At 35.4% G+C, this 16,299-nt stretch overlaps 1 protein-coding gene across 1 annotated transcript in view; it reads left to right on the top strand.

Moving 5' to 3' along the window:
• Window positions 1-6,802: 6,802 nt before the first annotated feature.
• The window catches only part of LOC143919808 (protein Wnt-6-like), a 32,325-nt gene continuing 22,828 nt past the window's right edge, over window positions 6,803-16,299 (top strand). The window contains exon 1 of the mRNA XM_077442342.1: window positions 6,803-6,908. Coding sequence (XP_077298468.1) covers window positions 6,847-6,908 — 62 coding nt within the window. The 5' untranslated portion in view covers window positions 6,803-6,846. The remainder of the gene's footprint in view (window positions 6,909-16,299) is intronic.

Here is a 16,299-nt window from a genome sequence, read left to right on the forward strand (position 1 = left end):
TTATATTAATATCGATTTTTCCGCTACGACGCATTGGGATAACCTGTCGGGTCACAGCGGTCACTAATTGTTATTGTTATTGATATTGTTTTTATGTAATAATAAGAACAATAAATAAATAAAACATTTTCCATTTAAATCTCTCTCGCATAATTCTAATTAAATATTTATTTAAAAGCCTTCCACAAATAAAAATTTTTTAGCAATCAAAAATTAAGTATAGTATAATTTAAGAAAAAAAAATGAAAGTTTAAAAAATCAAGTTCTTTTGTTTGTGAAAATTTCATTATATAAGTAAAAATTTAAAATATCCAGATAATGGTTGTGTTGCGAAATTAACCTTATTCAAATTGATACATGCAAGCAGTGGTATCACAATAATGGTTTCCATGGGTTTCCGGAAACCCGTTGTTAAAAATCAAAAGTTTCCGGAAAACCGTTCATATAATTCATATAATTTTTGTCAAAAATTATGCAAGTCTTAAATTCAAATTTAATAGCTAGTGGATTTATAAAAATAATCATTTGAAATATTATAACATTCAAGTAAAAATTATAAGAAAAAATTTCATCCAAGTCACTATTACGTAAAAATTGATATTTACATTTATTTTAATTCAAATTAAATATTGGAAACCCGTTGTTCCAAAATTGCGGTGACACCACTGCGATGTACATACTTATGTACCCATTCGAATCAATGTCACACTTTTATTGCATGATTTTATTCAAATTGACCATTCCACTGCCGTAGTTGAATTCAATCAATTTTAAACCCACTCACACAGAACCAATTTTCTTGATAGTTCACCTACAAATACAATACAGCTTCTACATATGTATCTATATACATAAATAAAATTGAATGTCTGTTTGTCTGTCTCGTATAGGCTCCTAAACCACTCAACCGATTACGATGGAACTTTCAGGATTTGTTGTATGCATGTCCGGGAAGCTTACAATGAAAAAAAAAACCTCTTAATAATAGTATTCGTAATTACGATTTTACCGACGTGAAAGTTTGTAGCGCCATTGTATAGTCAAGGAAATGTGTTCGTTGGTAACCATGTTACCAGTTAGTATATGACGACACGGCTTTGAAGAGACGTTAGTTGATCTCCAACCATCAGTTGAAACGGGAACGGAAATTGTATGCGTTATTGTAGCATGACAATATAATTTTAGTTAAATCCTTTCCCAAAATTCTATTTACAAAATCAACTATCGAATACCAATCAACATGTCAAATGAACGATATTCGTTTACTCGGTTACCATATCAATAAGTATGTACATTTATTTATTTAAAAAAAAAGTATCGTATTTTTAAAATGTCAAGGAATGAAAACTGAAACCATATAGTATGTAGCCAGAGAAATGTAGTAATAATAGAAGGGCGGGCCCTTATGAATAAATAATTGTTGTCAATATTACGCGGTACGTCTCTATAAATACGCTTCAACGCACGGAATACAATCGGATCAATTTACTTATAAAAATGTATCCCATATTGTTTATTGTATGTGTGTTTTAATGCATTGTGCAATTGTACAATTTTTATCGGACATATGTACGTCGAGCCACAGAAATGTTATATTAATAGAAATGGCTTTAGGCGTCATATTGTTGTCAAGTGACGATTGTCCACAGACAATCCTAAATAATTTTAGCATCAGTCGTATTTGATGCTTGGTGCTCGACGTACATATGTCCGATAAAAACTACTCTGTTTGTTTATATTACTCGCAAGATGGGCAAGCATCGGTAAAAATTGCACAATGTATACACAATAAACAATATGGGATACATTTTTATAAGTAAATTGATCCGATTGTATTCCGTGCGTTGTAGCGTATTTATAGAGACGTATGGCGTAAAATTGACAAAAATTATTTATTCGTAAGGGCCCTTCTATTATTATTACACTAGCTGAACCCGGGCATGCGGCGCAATGCCATAATAACGCATGCAATTCCCGTTCCCGTTCCCGTTCCCGTTCCCGATCCCGATCCCGTTCCCGATCCCGATCCCGTTCCCGTTCTCGTTCCCGTTCCCATTTGTCGGAAAAACGCAGGTAGCGAACACATTTGAAATGATTGCGTTGCAATGACACTCATTCCTGTTTTTCCCGTTTCCGTTCCCGTTTTTTCCTTCCCGGACATGCACACAACAAATCCTGAAAGTTTCATCGCAATCGGTTCAGTGGTTTAGCAGCCTATTCGAGACACACTCACATAGACATTAATTTTTATATATATACATAGATTGATCCGATTGTATTCCGTGCGTTGTAGCTTATTTATAGAGACATACCGCGTAATTTTGAAAACAATTATTTATTCGTAAGGGCCCTTCTATTATTATTACATTTCTCTGCGTCGAGCACAAAGCATCAAATACGACTGACGCTAAAATTATTTAGGATTGTCTGTGGACAATCGTTACTTGAAAATAATATGACGCCTAAAGTCACTTCTATTAATATAACATTTCTCTGCATATCATCATCATCATCATCATTTACAGCCATTCGCCATCCACTGCTGGATGAAGGCCTCTCCAACACGCTTCCACTCGTCTCTGTTTTGCGCAACACTCATCCATCTCATTCCGCACATTTTCCTAATTTCGTTCACCCATCTTCCTTGCGGTCTTCCTTTTACTCTTTTGCCTTCTCTCGGGTACCATTCAAGCACTTCTTTTGTCCACCTTTCATCCATCCTCCTAGCTACGTGACCCGCCCATTGCCATTTCAATCTCTTCACTCTATCCACTATGTCCACTACCCTTGTCATATTTCTCACCCACGTGTTCCGCTTCCTGTCTTTCCTCGTTATGCCAAGCATACAGCGTTCCATACTTCTTTGAGTGCATTGGATTTTATTTTGCATCTTGGCGTTCAGTGTCCAAGTTTCACATCCATACGTCATCACTGGCAAAACGCATTGATCAAAGATCCTTTTCTTCAAGCAGAGTGGCATTTTTGATTTAAAAACAGCATTCATCCGTCCAAATGCACTCCACCCTAATTTCATACGTCTCTTTATCTCTTCATTTTTACTACCAGACATGTCAATTATTTGACCTAAATATAAATAATTATTTACTACTTCTACTGGTTTATCATCTAAGGGGATGCTATCAGGCATGCAATAACTATTGAACATTAGTTTAGTCTTATCTACGTTAATTTTTAATCCTACTTTTCTACTTTCCCTGTCCAGCTGTGTTAGTCTGATGAGTAGGTCAGCTGAATCACGAGCAACTAGAACTATATCGTCTGCGAACCGAAGGTGACTCAAAAAGCGACCATTGATGCTTACTCCGGCTGTATCCCAATCCAATTTCCTGAAAACTCCCTCAAGCACCGCATTGAATAACTTGGGCGAGATTGTATCTCCTTGTCTTACTCCTTTTCCTATGCTAAATCTATCTGTACCTGAAAAAATTTTAACCGAAGCTGTGGCATTCTTATATATGCAGAGAAAAGTATTTTCATTTTCAAACATTGTCTATTGCGATTCAAATGTGTAAATTCAATAAAACAATCGAACACTGAAGTTCAGTGTTCATTTGTTGAATTCGATGTACCTTTTTAGTCATATGCAAAGAAAGTGGAGTATTGTCGCATATGTGTAATTTTCCTGCGAAACGCGTCGGTCGGTGAGTGTCGCACGGAACCGGTTGTCGGCGCTGAGAGGGGCGCTCGGGTGGCGGAGGCGCGTGGGGCGGGGGTGCGCGGGGGGCGCTCGGGGGCGCAGGCGTCGGCTCGGAGCTCCCTCGCCAGTGAAAAGTCCCAGCCCGAAATCGCGAGGGAAGTGCGCGCGGGGTGGGTGTGGGGTGGGGAGCGGCGGGCCGAGTCGGCGGCAGGTCGGGGCCAGTCAGCGCGCGCCCGTCGCCGCGACCGCGCACCAAACACGGGGGCTCTCGCCCCAGGGCGCAGCCCCGACTCACGAGACGCCGCCCCTCACCCCAGATCGCCCGCCCGAAGGCAGCCCCGCTACAGAAGGTACATACTCTATCACATGAAATACACCTGTTGAAGGCGCGCGCGCTCAATTCGACCCCCCCCCCCTCCCCCCTCCCTCTCTACATTTTCCTCGTTCCCTTTCGTTTTTAATTTAAATGTTGCACTATTTTTCAACACTGACGATTCATTTGTTTTTTTTAATTATATGTACATAACTCGTGAGTATTCGATTGTTTTCATACAAATTTGAATATTGTTTTTTGTACGCGCAGTAATATATTGGTCGGTTTTGTATGAAAATTTGATTTTTAATATGGTTTTTTTTTTTTTGTTATTGATTAATGAGAATGCTTTGAATATCATTTGGGGTTTGCTTGATTTAATCTTATGTGAAATTTGTTGGTTATTTGTACAAATGTTTGGTATTTCACAATTATTTTTTTTACTTTATCTATGATATGTTAGTAGAGACAATGAATTAAGAATCGATCACTGGTCGTGTTTTCATGGTTTACATAGATAAAGTCACGGGTTGGACACATTTTTTTTATTTTTTTTATTTTAACGTGTGCTCGTTGTGTTCTAGTTTAAAATGTGTATGTTCTGATTACAAAAACATGATTTGTGGATGGGTTTTAATCTTTGTGTCTCAACTTGTAGGTACGTATAAGAAAAAAATTGCATAATCCAGCTTAGAATGTTTTTTTTTTATTAAATACAATTTTAATAATTACTACGCATTCTTATATAAAATGTTGTGCATTGAATATTTTTTATGTATATTATTACACATTGTACATATAATTGGGCTACCGACAAATAAAGTTTATCAATTTTTTTTCCATTGCTAACCGGAAATGAATATTTTCCATGGTAGGTACCATATTTTTTCTCGCCGTTTAATTTTGTATCGAGTTTAATATTCGTATCCTTTACGTGTAGGTGTAATGCAAAAAATATATTTTTATTTTAATGTTTGAGCTACTTATTGCGTTTCTTACGAAATTTCGTCATTTTCAAATATATAAATATCAGTAGGCGTTCCGAACATCTATTGTAATCTGGAAAATTGTAAAATCGAATTAATCCCATTATTGTGCTAAAATTCAAGACGAATTTAAATTTACGACTATCTCGTGTTAGTTGACGTTTCTAAGTATGCACAATACCTTTTCGACGGTGTCTATTGTACTTTTGATCTAAATCTCAATGAAAATATTCATCATAAGACTAATTTATTGCTGTATGAGTAAGGAAAAAAACAATAATAATAATAATAATAGTATTTTGCACAAATTTTGACAGCCTCTGTATGGAGTCATAATATCTTAATCCAAATATATTGCGATAGTGACATCAAATTTGACACAGGTCGAATGGGTCATTTGTAAATTATTCAATAATTCCCTGGTAATGGATTGAAGCTGTTAAACTCTCATTCGTAATATAATTTACGATACGACTAAAACAAGAAGGAAAATTGTATTAATTAAAAACGGTCTATGCGAAAGTTTGTTAACCTTCGACAACGACACACTGTACTTGTAATTAATTAGTCTTTCATTGGATTCATCTAAGCTCATAAAATCCTATCATAAATTCTTCACTCATTCAATCTAAGCGACCAATAACATAAATATGATAGTAAATATAAATTATTTATATTTTAGCCTACGAATATTGTACGAGTATATACTTTTTGGAGAGAAAGTATACCAGCGCCACTACTGGTTCATTCTGATTCTATCGTAGCTTGATTCGACAATCATCTTACCTTATCTAAAATTGTTCACATAATATGCCTTTTATTTTCCTTCTTGTGTACTTCAAGTATACTTATCATAAATCAATCTCACTAAACAACGCTCCTCAAACTTTTTTTTAAATATTTCTAAACAACAAACATGAATTTGTTTTCCATTTAACATAGTGTGATTAGATTTGCACACCTATTTATTAATTCATCTACTTTCATGGTTGGGATTATCGTAATCATCCAAATTTCGAGATCTACTGCGGTGTGTTAGTTACCTACTTATGAATAATAGACATCTAGGCTATTGTGCAAGTCTTAAAACGTTTCAACACGTACCAGATCAGATATTGTACGTAGAATCTAAAGGGCATCTTATTAATTCTAATGCTAGTATATTTCGATACAAACGGATTGAGAAACCGACACTGGAGCATAAAATGTCAGCTCCATTGTACTCCTCTTACCCACCGAATGTTAGTTGCATTATGAATGTACCGCAACACTTTCATTAGTTCATTATGATAGTACGTGATATACGATAAATGTTCGTATTCTCGGCGGGTTTTCGGTCACTCCTCGTGTTCGTGTGCTCGATGTGCGAGACGGCATCATAATTACACGCGGCATTTGGCGTTTCTAGGTAGAAACGGTTTTCGTATCGGCCAATCTTACATATCTGCGCGTCGGCGCCTTTGTCTATCTCATCAAAATCTCATAAAAAAGTGCTATATTGCTACCTGTTTCTTCTGACTCCTTTCGCTATCGTTGCTTTTTCCGGTTCGGTTCAACGTACCCTCTAGGCCAGGAGGCTTCACTAATATAATGGGTCGTAACAGTGACCGATTTAACCGACTACCGTTAGCACAGACGGTCTCTCTTACTTTCGTTGTGCGCAACAATGAGCTCGCCTTTGATCTCGGCCCGCGCGCCGCTCATGCCTCACCCACAGCCGCAGTAATTGATTTTTATTTTTTTTATTATTTAATCTTCTCTCATTCGCTTCGATTCGATGCATTGATAAGATTTTTGTATGTTGCGTTTAATTTCGTTTTTTTTCGCTGTATGTTTCAGTTGATTTTGCGGACGACGAACGATGGGGCGATTCAGGTAAGGGTGGGAGGATGCGGCCCGCCCTTGTGGCCGCCTGTTTGTTATTTCTGGCCCCCATCACTGGCTCAGTATGGTAAGTTTCCAATTGACAAATTAAAAGTGTGATTTTTATTTTATCAAGCCGTTCGAAAATAATTTTTAAAAACACGTATAAAATCGTTAAAAAATTATTTTTTAACGTCGTGTCGTCGTCTTTGTAATGTTTTTAGACGTTTTTTTTTTTTGTTTTATTTGTACATATTATTATACGAACATAATAGGTTTTAGTAACGCGATAAATTTTCACAAATCTATCTTAAAAAACCTGATTTGTGTGCGCCACACAACTCACAGTTTTAGATTCGCATTATAAATTTATTACGGTGCACGTACGTATATGGTGAAGATTTTATTTTATTGTTTATTTTTTATTGTTGTTGTTTTTTTGAGGATCCGTTGTTGAAATTAAGCTTTGTGATATTCTATTCATTCGCACGCGATGGTATAAAATCTCTTAAGAGTTTTTTCTCCGTTTTTGCGGGATAAAAAAACGATAATTGATTAAAAGTCAAATCAATCACATGCGTAGGTATGTGCTTGTTCAACGGAATACCAATGTGGAGTTGAATCAAAATGTGGAAATACCGAGATTATTTACTAGCTTGTGACGAATCGTGTGTTCTCAATTCATACATTTCATTGATAAAATTAGCGATTTACTTTTCATCTATTATGCATATCAATAAATTCCAACGAGTGATTTACACCTATTTTCGGTATTATCAATAATAATATCTATTCTGTTTGGTCAAATCATATAATTTCACTTCGAACTTTATCAGATATGCGTTTTTTTTCTTAAATTTGCATTTTGGATATGCATGAATATGCAAATATTAAAATTAAAATTCTTATAGGGATCAACAGTTTTGTAATAAGATAAATCTTGTATTTAGCATTGATGATTAGATGAAAATTAGCTGATAGGGAATAAGTATCTGAATAATCATTTAGAGCATATAAATCACTATTATATTCGCTCTATTGAATTTAAATGTGTACAAAAGATAATTTTAGTGGGTCTCAATAAACTTATTCAAAATTTCTATTATTTTTTTGGCAATTTTATAGTTTTAATAAAATATAATTATTTAAAAGATAAACCATTTATAAAAATTTTCACATATACATAATAAAAAAATTAGATATTAATAAAAATGCCAAAAAAAAGAAGTCATAATAATACTGATAGCAGTAGTAATTATTTGACCTATGTATAATATGACACGAGCTCGATTTAAAAACGTTGTAGTCTTGAGCGGTTCGTAGGACAGTCATACATCAATGAGAAAAATGGACGACCCACATTGTCGGCTAGTTCTCAGAAAGAAAGAAAGTCATGTGAAGAACGAAGTTCATTTGGTATTTGACTGCGGTAGACCAGGTAGGACACGCGACGTGTGCAAGCGCGTGTAGTGTACGGGTAGGTGCGTGCACATGTGCAGCGCATTAGCGCATCGGCGTTAATTTGATTAACGGCATTTAGGGAACCTTGCGGCTGGAGGGGAGAGAGAGAGAGGAAAGAGAGACCACACTGAAACATGTCGAGGGACTCGCTAATTAATTTTCAGCCTTTTTACGATCGCCATTTCATCACGCGTCGAATGCGTTCAAATTAACGCGCATAATTGACGTCAATATTGAGCGTGAGCGGCGGCCATTGTGCCCGCTCGTTATCACCTCTGTCCTCTCTTCGCGACGGATTACCGACGAGTTTCGAAATCAAAAGATTTTCGTTTTGTCGCCGTGTGCAGTTAGTTTTATCTTGCGCAGTTAGCGTCTATATCGCGGACGAGTTCCCTCTGATCTCGATCCAATGCTGTGTATGTATTTCGTTCGGTTCGCGGAACGTGCAATAAATTACTGAAAGCCGGTAGTTTCTGTTTGGATGTCGTCTATCTATGTATTTCTCGGAAAATATGCGTGTCTTATTCGCTCAAAGGTTGCATCGTGTAACTCTAAGAGTCAAAGATTTCTATAATTGTCACGAAATTTCAGTTTCTGTAATTGTGACGAAAATAGGCACGTAGCTAATTTTACCGAATCTAATGAAATGACATACTTCATGATTCGAGATATGCTCGTATAGTTATTCTAGCAGTCTTTTTTTTATTTCATTTTATAAACACAGATGACAACGATAGTGAAAGTATACTTTCACTGTCGTTTTAGGGAATTCATATTCCGAATACTTAACATTTACTTATAACACTTCTTAATGTTGTGTCTTCTTCTTATACCTGCAGCAAAAGCTTTTCGATATCTTATTCAGTTTATAAATGTTTAATTACATATGTACATCAGAAGGCAGATTTGATGGTGCTAGATCAACTTTTGCGGTTTTCCCAAATACAGCTACATATGAGGACCGTTTTATTCCTGATTGGAATGCCTTATTTTTAAAAGCTTTTATTTGGGATGATTCTGTGCTTCGGGATCCAAAGCACCACTTTTGATCGTCAAATCGATCGTGATATTTCGCATAATTTATTTAAGTATGATATTTCATACTTATAAATTTTTTTCATAAATTAAAACTGCCCTCAGTCATTTCAATTGATGCTGCGTCGGTCTGGCATCCAAGTTGACAGCATGTTTTCAATATCTTGATTTGTGTGGTATGCTTTCACCGACTGAATTGTCAAAAGTTTACGTCTACTAGTGAAAGTATAATTTCACTGAAGAATATGGATTCACTGTAACATTAGTATTTTGTACGTATATATAATATGTACATATTTAGTGCAATATATGTATGTACATAGAATTATCATCTCTCAATTTATTACTTGATTCCAAGGTTAAATAACGGTGTCCAAACATTATTACTATTGACATGAAGATTTTTTTTCTTTTCTTTGACAGATTTTTCGATGAACATAAAAAAATTTGGAGAAGTTGGATATTTATTGATTCCAATTTTGGTATTAATTTAGAATCATTCCAATGGTTTTTTATAATTGAAAAATCTAGCGCAAATTTATTTAAATATTATATCATACAATGGTTTGGCTCAAAGCGTTCCAATAAAATACACCTTTCTAAATCATAAACATTCTCTTTTCTTTACATATCCTAGTTTTAATTATCTGCTCTTATACATTAAAAATAAATACATTAATACATTAAATTACATTAATTATCTGCTTAATACATTAAAAATAAATACATTAATTATTTAGTCCAATATATAATTTGAAGACCTGAATGTGTCAGATCGATCGTATTGAGTGGTAATTTTTGCATCCATTTATACTGATTTGTTTTCTATCGCCATATTCTCGATGTGCGATACGACACGTTAACGCGCGATAAATCTTCGCATTTTCCATAGCCGGCACGAAGAAAGTGGCTTAAGATTTTCCTCATCGGGCGAGCAAGCGTTCGTCGATTCGTTAACGCGAGATTTTCCGCGTTGTCATAAACAACGGCAACGGCAGCTTCAACTTCAACTACATATAACTGAATGTGAGGGTGGGTGTGGGGGGGTCAGGGCTGTTGTCAGAGTCCAGATACCGAGTGGCAGATAACAACAGGTGAACGGCGGCGACAGGTAGCCCAGGTTGACAGCCGGCCCCGCTGTTTGCTGACGGCAATAAATCACAGGCGCACCGTCACTCTTCGTCGTTATCTCACCACGCACTGCAACACTGCATCGCGTCTTTTTTCTTACTAACAATTTTATTTTTTACGCTCTTCTTTTCCGTTGTTTTTGTTTTCGCTCAAGTCCGTCGTCTCTTCGTTTCGAGTGTGAATTTTCGAAATTGGTCGATTTTTTTTTTTGTTTTGTTTTTTGAAGCGTCTACTAAGACGGTGGCTGTGTACAAATAAACTGAAACTCGCGTATCTACGTGTGTTGTGTCGATATATTACACATACATAGGTGGGTTAGATAAGTCTATATATTTATAAGGCGTATTATGAGCGCGTGCTGTGAGAACGTTTGTTGATCTGCTATTCACCTCCCGCCGCGAGCAAATGTTAACATTTGTAAATAAATAATTATATACATCTGTAACAACGCTATGGGATTGTTAACGCGGTTCACGATTTTAATATTGATTACGAAACATGACGTAATTCTATATGGAGAATATTGTGAGCGCGCACGGCTCAATCTCGGACGGGTCGCGTTGTCAGTCTAATGGGGCGTTTAATACGGCGAACGTGAGTACGCACGGTGGCACTGTATGTGGTAAATAGTAGATAGACTGTTGATGTACACATGTACTATGTGCATAATAGTTTGCGAATAATTTTATATTTCAATAGACCTACCAGTAAAAAAAATTAACGAAACTAAATTTGATCATTAAACTCCACGCGTTCAGGTCTCTTCTCAAAATCTAAAAATAATTATACATATATCTGGCTCAATACGTTTCATTACATTTATTAATGTGATAGATAGTCTGATATGATTTCTTTTCAAATTCCCATTTCAAAAGATTGAACAGTTATCGCAGTTGTAGTCAAACCAGGAAGTCGAGATGAATTGATAATTTTCGCCAGTTTTAATTGAGCGCATTCTGCACAAGTACACAAACACATACATACATATGTACATGTGTAAGTAAGTATGTACCAACAGATAAAGTGCATTCGTGAATGCATCGTTTCATTAGTTCCCACAAGCGTAAACTAGGAAGCGAATATTACGCTCGTTAAGTTCATGCAAACTACACGCTGAATGCAAAATTGCTTTTTCATGTTTTGTAATATTATAGATTATACACTTATGTACATATGTATGTAAATGCTTATTTGATCATTAACTCCACAGTTAAATGACTTCAATCAGCACAGTAATGTCTTCCAAACTAATGATTCGATAGATTTAAGCTCGTTGAATATTTCACATTATACAACTAATTCGTATATTTATTTTATATACCTACATACATATGTATGTATAAATTGTTTTTAAATACAGTTTAAAAGAACAGGAATTTCAGCTCAGACTTTTGAGAGAACGTTCTACAGAACGTATGCTTCTATTAGTTTAAAAATAAACTTAAAAAAATATATAAAAGTAATATATTTACGATACGTATATTAGTTTTGATCTTCAAACATCATCAAATGTTAATAACAAAAATTTACATCGGAAAATGTTGCAAATCTTAGATGAAAAGTGAAATGGGTAATGAATTTACATACGTTTTTTAAAAAAAGCACGAAGTTTCTTTCATTTCTTGGAAGATGTCATTGATAAAAAAAAGCCAAAAGAACCTCTCTCAGTTTTAGATTCTTGGATAATGGTGAGTGTATGTAGTTTTGGAAACACGCGACTATAGTTATCGTGCGTCAATGATTACCGAGCTTAGATCTAAATGAACGATCATTCCATTTACCGAGCGGTCAATTAGCAGAGTTAACTAGTGGTACAAATTTAATTTATCACGCAATGTCGTTCCACTTGCACTTACTACAGACTCTCATTCAATCGTCGCAATGATTATGACACACTTGTCAGATTGAAAATTCAAAATTAAATTGATTCTCTCACTCGATTGCACGCGATAGAAAGTAACCGCTTAGAGTAGGGAGGGGGGGGGGGGAGTATCGCGCTACGTTTGGGAATTTTTATGCCTCATTTGTGTATTTAGTATGAAATCGAGTCGGGCCTCCTTTCGGGCTCGCCAAACCACTTCTACAGTCTCACGAAGGCCTTTATGAAGATATCGTGTTATTGGTCAGCTTGATTTAATGAAGTCATCTGAACGAAAGACGTGCACCAAAAGATGCTTCCCCCTCCTTACGTACATACATATGTATAATGAACGAACGAACGAGTCGTTTCTTAAAAATCTAGTCATTGATAATGTGCGTTAAATAGTTCGTCTCAATTTTCATAATTGTATGGAATCTCTTCCAAGACTGTTGTGTACGTTTGTTAAATGTGAGAAAATTAAATGGTACTAAATCTTGCACTAAATATTATACAATGTTTAGTGCTTAGTAACGCTGAACGCACACAATAGACTTATTGTCAAATATTCCGGGTTCATACTACGTGAAAGAGACTACTAAGAAACACAGTCTGAACCCGAACTCGACAAGAGATCCACTTAATTTGACGAATGTTTTTGTGTATTTTTTATATACATATATTTGGCATTGGCCAATAGAGCGAATATGAAGGCATCCTTGTTGGTCAATTTGAACGTTACATGCCCGATTCGACATTTATGTATGGCATTTAAAAAATATATTTGATAAAGAAAAGATGGGTCTCGCTGTCCCCGTTCCGTATAAACTTCAAACGGTGTCGTTACGCGTCCAAATTGCACCATTTAATACGAGAAGATTTCGAGGCAAGTTTTACGATGCCGAAAAACAGTCGAACCCTCTACTTAAGATTATAACATAAAACCGTATTAAATTTAATCCACCTTTGGCTATAAATTATTATAATATAAATTTATTCGGTATGTAGTACACATTTATTCTCAAATTAGTATGCAGACATAGTATATCTCGGGACATGGAAATTTGTATACGCATTTCTTTCAGCAGCTTTTTAGTATGTGAACTAACAAATTTTCGTAATAAACTGCCATTAATTTTACTTATGTTATATGTATTTTCATATATTGATCGTTTACATGTTTTCTTTTCGGGCGATTTAATCTATTATTCCCCGCTTCGTATCAAATTCCAAATTTGGCATCGAGATTCCAGATCCACGGGACGCCGATAGGGTCAACCACCGACGCGTCGTCCCCATTGTGTGACCGAGGAGAGACTTCAATCAGCAAAAAAATGGTTGCGTATTCATGCTAAAACAGCATAATCGAATACGCTTTTTATCAATCGAATTTCAATACGACATTTTATTTTCGAACGCATCTCCGAATAACTAACAATATTCGAAGCGATCGAGTCCCTCCGATTTTTTGCCCCATACCAACCACGATATATGTACATATGTATGTATATAATTCACAAACATATAAATATACTGTATGTGTATGTATATACATATATAATCATCATCATCCTCAGACTTCCACCATCCACATATACCCAAGTACAATAGGCATATCAAATGCTTTCGTATTCTCACTTTTTACAGTGAACTTTCAAACATTTTCGTTATTATCTATTTAACTTCCATATGTTTAGGTTTTCTTTACTAACTCTATTCTGCATTAGCTTCGGTGCCATTTCAATGCGAACTTATTTATATTTCGTCCGTTTGTAGAAAAACATTCAAAGGTGTTACATTTTCTATTACTTCTTGATATTTCAAGCACAATATGTAATGTATGTATATATTTACATTTATTAACGTTTAGTTCGAAAATTACTTTCAAAATCTTAATTGAAAGCAACTGTATGATCTGTTCGGTGGTGAATTAATAAATTAATATGTTTGGCAATATACCGTATTTCACAACATTTCATTTAACAAGTTATCATAACCAAAGATCGGCGGACAATTTGATTTTGCCCACAAAAAGTGGTTCACTATTGTCGATTACTATTGTTAACTTTTTTGCTCTATAGCTTTGTAGGACAATAGTAATTGACAATAGTGAACCATTTTTTGTGGGCAAAAGCAACTTGTCTGCCGAACTCTGATCATAGCCAAGCTTCGGCGCTCAGCTTGATAAATGGGTTCACTATTGTCAATTTCTATTGTTAACCTTTTTTTTGCTCTCTAGTGAGCGCCGAAGCTTAATCATAACTAGAGGTATCCAGGATAGTCACAGTGCTATCCATTGTTCGGAAAACCTTTAACAATGCATTTACAACCTTTGAACAATACACGGCCCCCTCAGGCTCCGGTGACTAATCATAACATACACCCGACATAAATGTGTACCTACCTGTATTTTCTTCCAAATGTACATAATTAAGGCCTTATTAACTACTTATATTATTTTCATATTAGTCACAATGGAGTCTTTTTATGTAGAATATGAAATCTGAAGTTCAATTCAAATAATAGTCGAACACACTACTTTATTTTTTATTCAGTTTACTATCAAGACTTAGATTTATGGTACTTTGAATGAAGTTCTACGGCTCCATGCAAATAATTGCTCCATTCAATGTACCAATACTAATTATCTTTCCAGTTTTTATAATCCAGTCAATATTTGTGGGTATATATACACAATGTTTTAGTAAAATTTCTAGATATTACAATTTATTTTTAAATTAATTTTTTTTAAATTATGAACCTATGAACCAAACCCACTTACATATTTCAAAAAGTCCGAAACGACATATTTCTCGCGGTATGCTTGCATCGTTCCGAATCGAATATACGCTATAACGTATATAATAGGTGCGTAGATATATTTTGAACATCGGTGATATAAATTAAATTAAAAAAAGCCAGGTAAAAGGGCGTGAACGCGAGTGTAGCGTGGGGGGCGACAATAGGGGGAGGGGTCACCTCGATGATTGCCAATAAGGATCGCCACTGGCGAACAACGCTCCAATCAGCTGACAATAATACACCCACACATGCACACATGTGTCGAACACATGTTTATGCAGTACTCGCATGTGCTTATGGGTAAACATACGCTTGAGAATACATATTATACATTAATATATGTACATACATACGTATGTACTTGTACACACACACACACACACACACACACACACACACACACACACACACACACACACATGTCGTTAATAAATATCTCACATAATAATTATAGACCATAAACGGAGTGCAAAGAAACGTACATTGTACAAATCGACCTGTTTGAATGTTTCAAAATTGTCGGTCGAAACTGGGTCTAAGAATATTCGGTATTTGTATCGAGGACGTGTTAAATTTTTTTTTTTTTTTTTCAATTTATATGTAGTTTAATCCGCGTAGTGTTAGTTTTAAAAATAATTATAAATCCGTTGGTATCGAATTTGTCTAATCGTGACCGTGAAATTTGAACTTTTATTTTAATGTTTTTAACATTTTTTCAATTGTAGAATTAAAACGATAATATTTTTGGCACGGCTGTAAAATAAATTACACGACAAATGTCAAAACGATATTTAATGTCAAATTAACAGACTAAAATAGCTCGCACGACAGAATCGGCGTTCGCCCGGCAAATCAAACGTCAAATGGGCGGTGCTGTGCAAGCGCTCGACAATCATCAGACAGACAACGACAGATAAACTGGATGGCAGCTTAAACGCAATTCTCGTCTTCTTCTCGAATGATAGATTGCACATCAGATGACGAGTAGCCTTTCGATGTGCACAGTTGCAATTATTAAAATGGTAATTATTAAAATTGAGTTGGATCTTTCTGGCGAGTTTAATAAGGCAAGATTCGGAACTTATCGAATCTTGCCTTATTAAACTCGCCTAAGGTTACCCGTCATCTGATGTGCAATCTATCATTCGAGATAGATTGCAAGCCAAATATGTCGTGCGAGCTATTTTACACA

Source organism: Arctopsyche grandis, chromosome 12, assembly GCF_051622035.1.
Source record: "Arctopsyche grandis isolate Sample6627 chromosome 12, ASM5162203v2, whole genome shotgun sequence".
Taxonomy (NCBI): domain Eukaryota; kingdom Metazoa; phylum Arthropoda; class Insecta; order Trichoptera; family Hydropsychidae; genus Arctopsyche; species Arctopsyche grandis.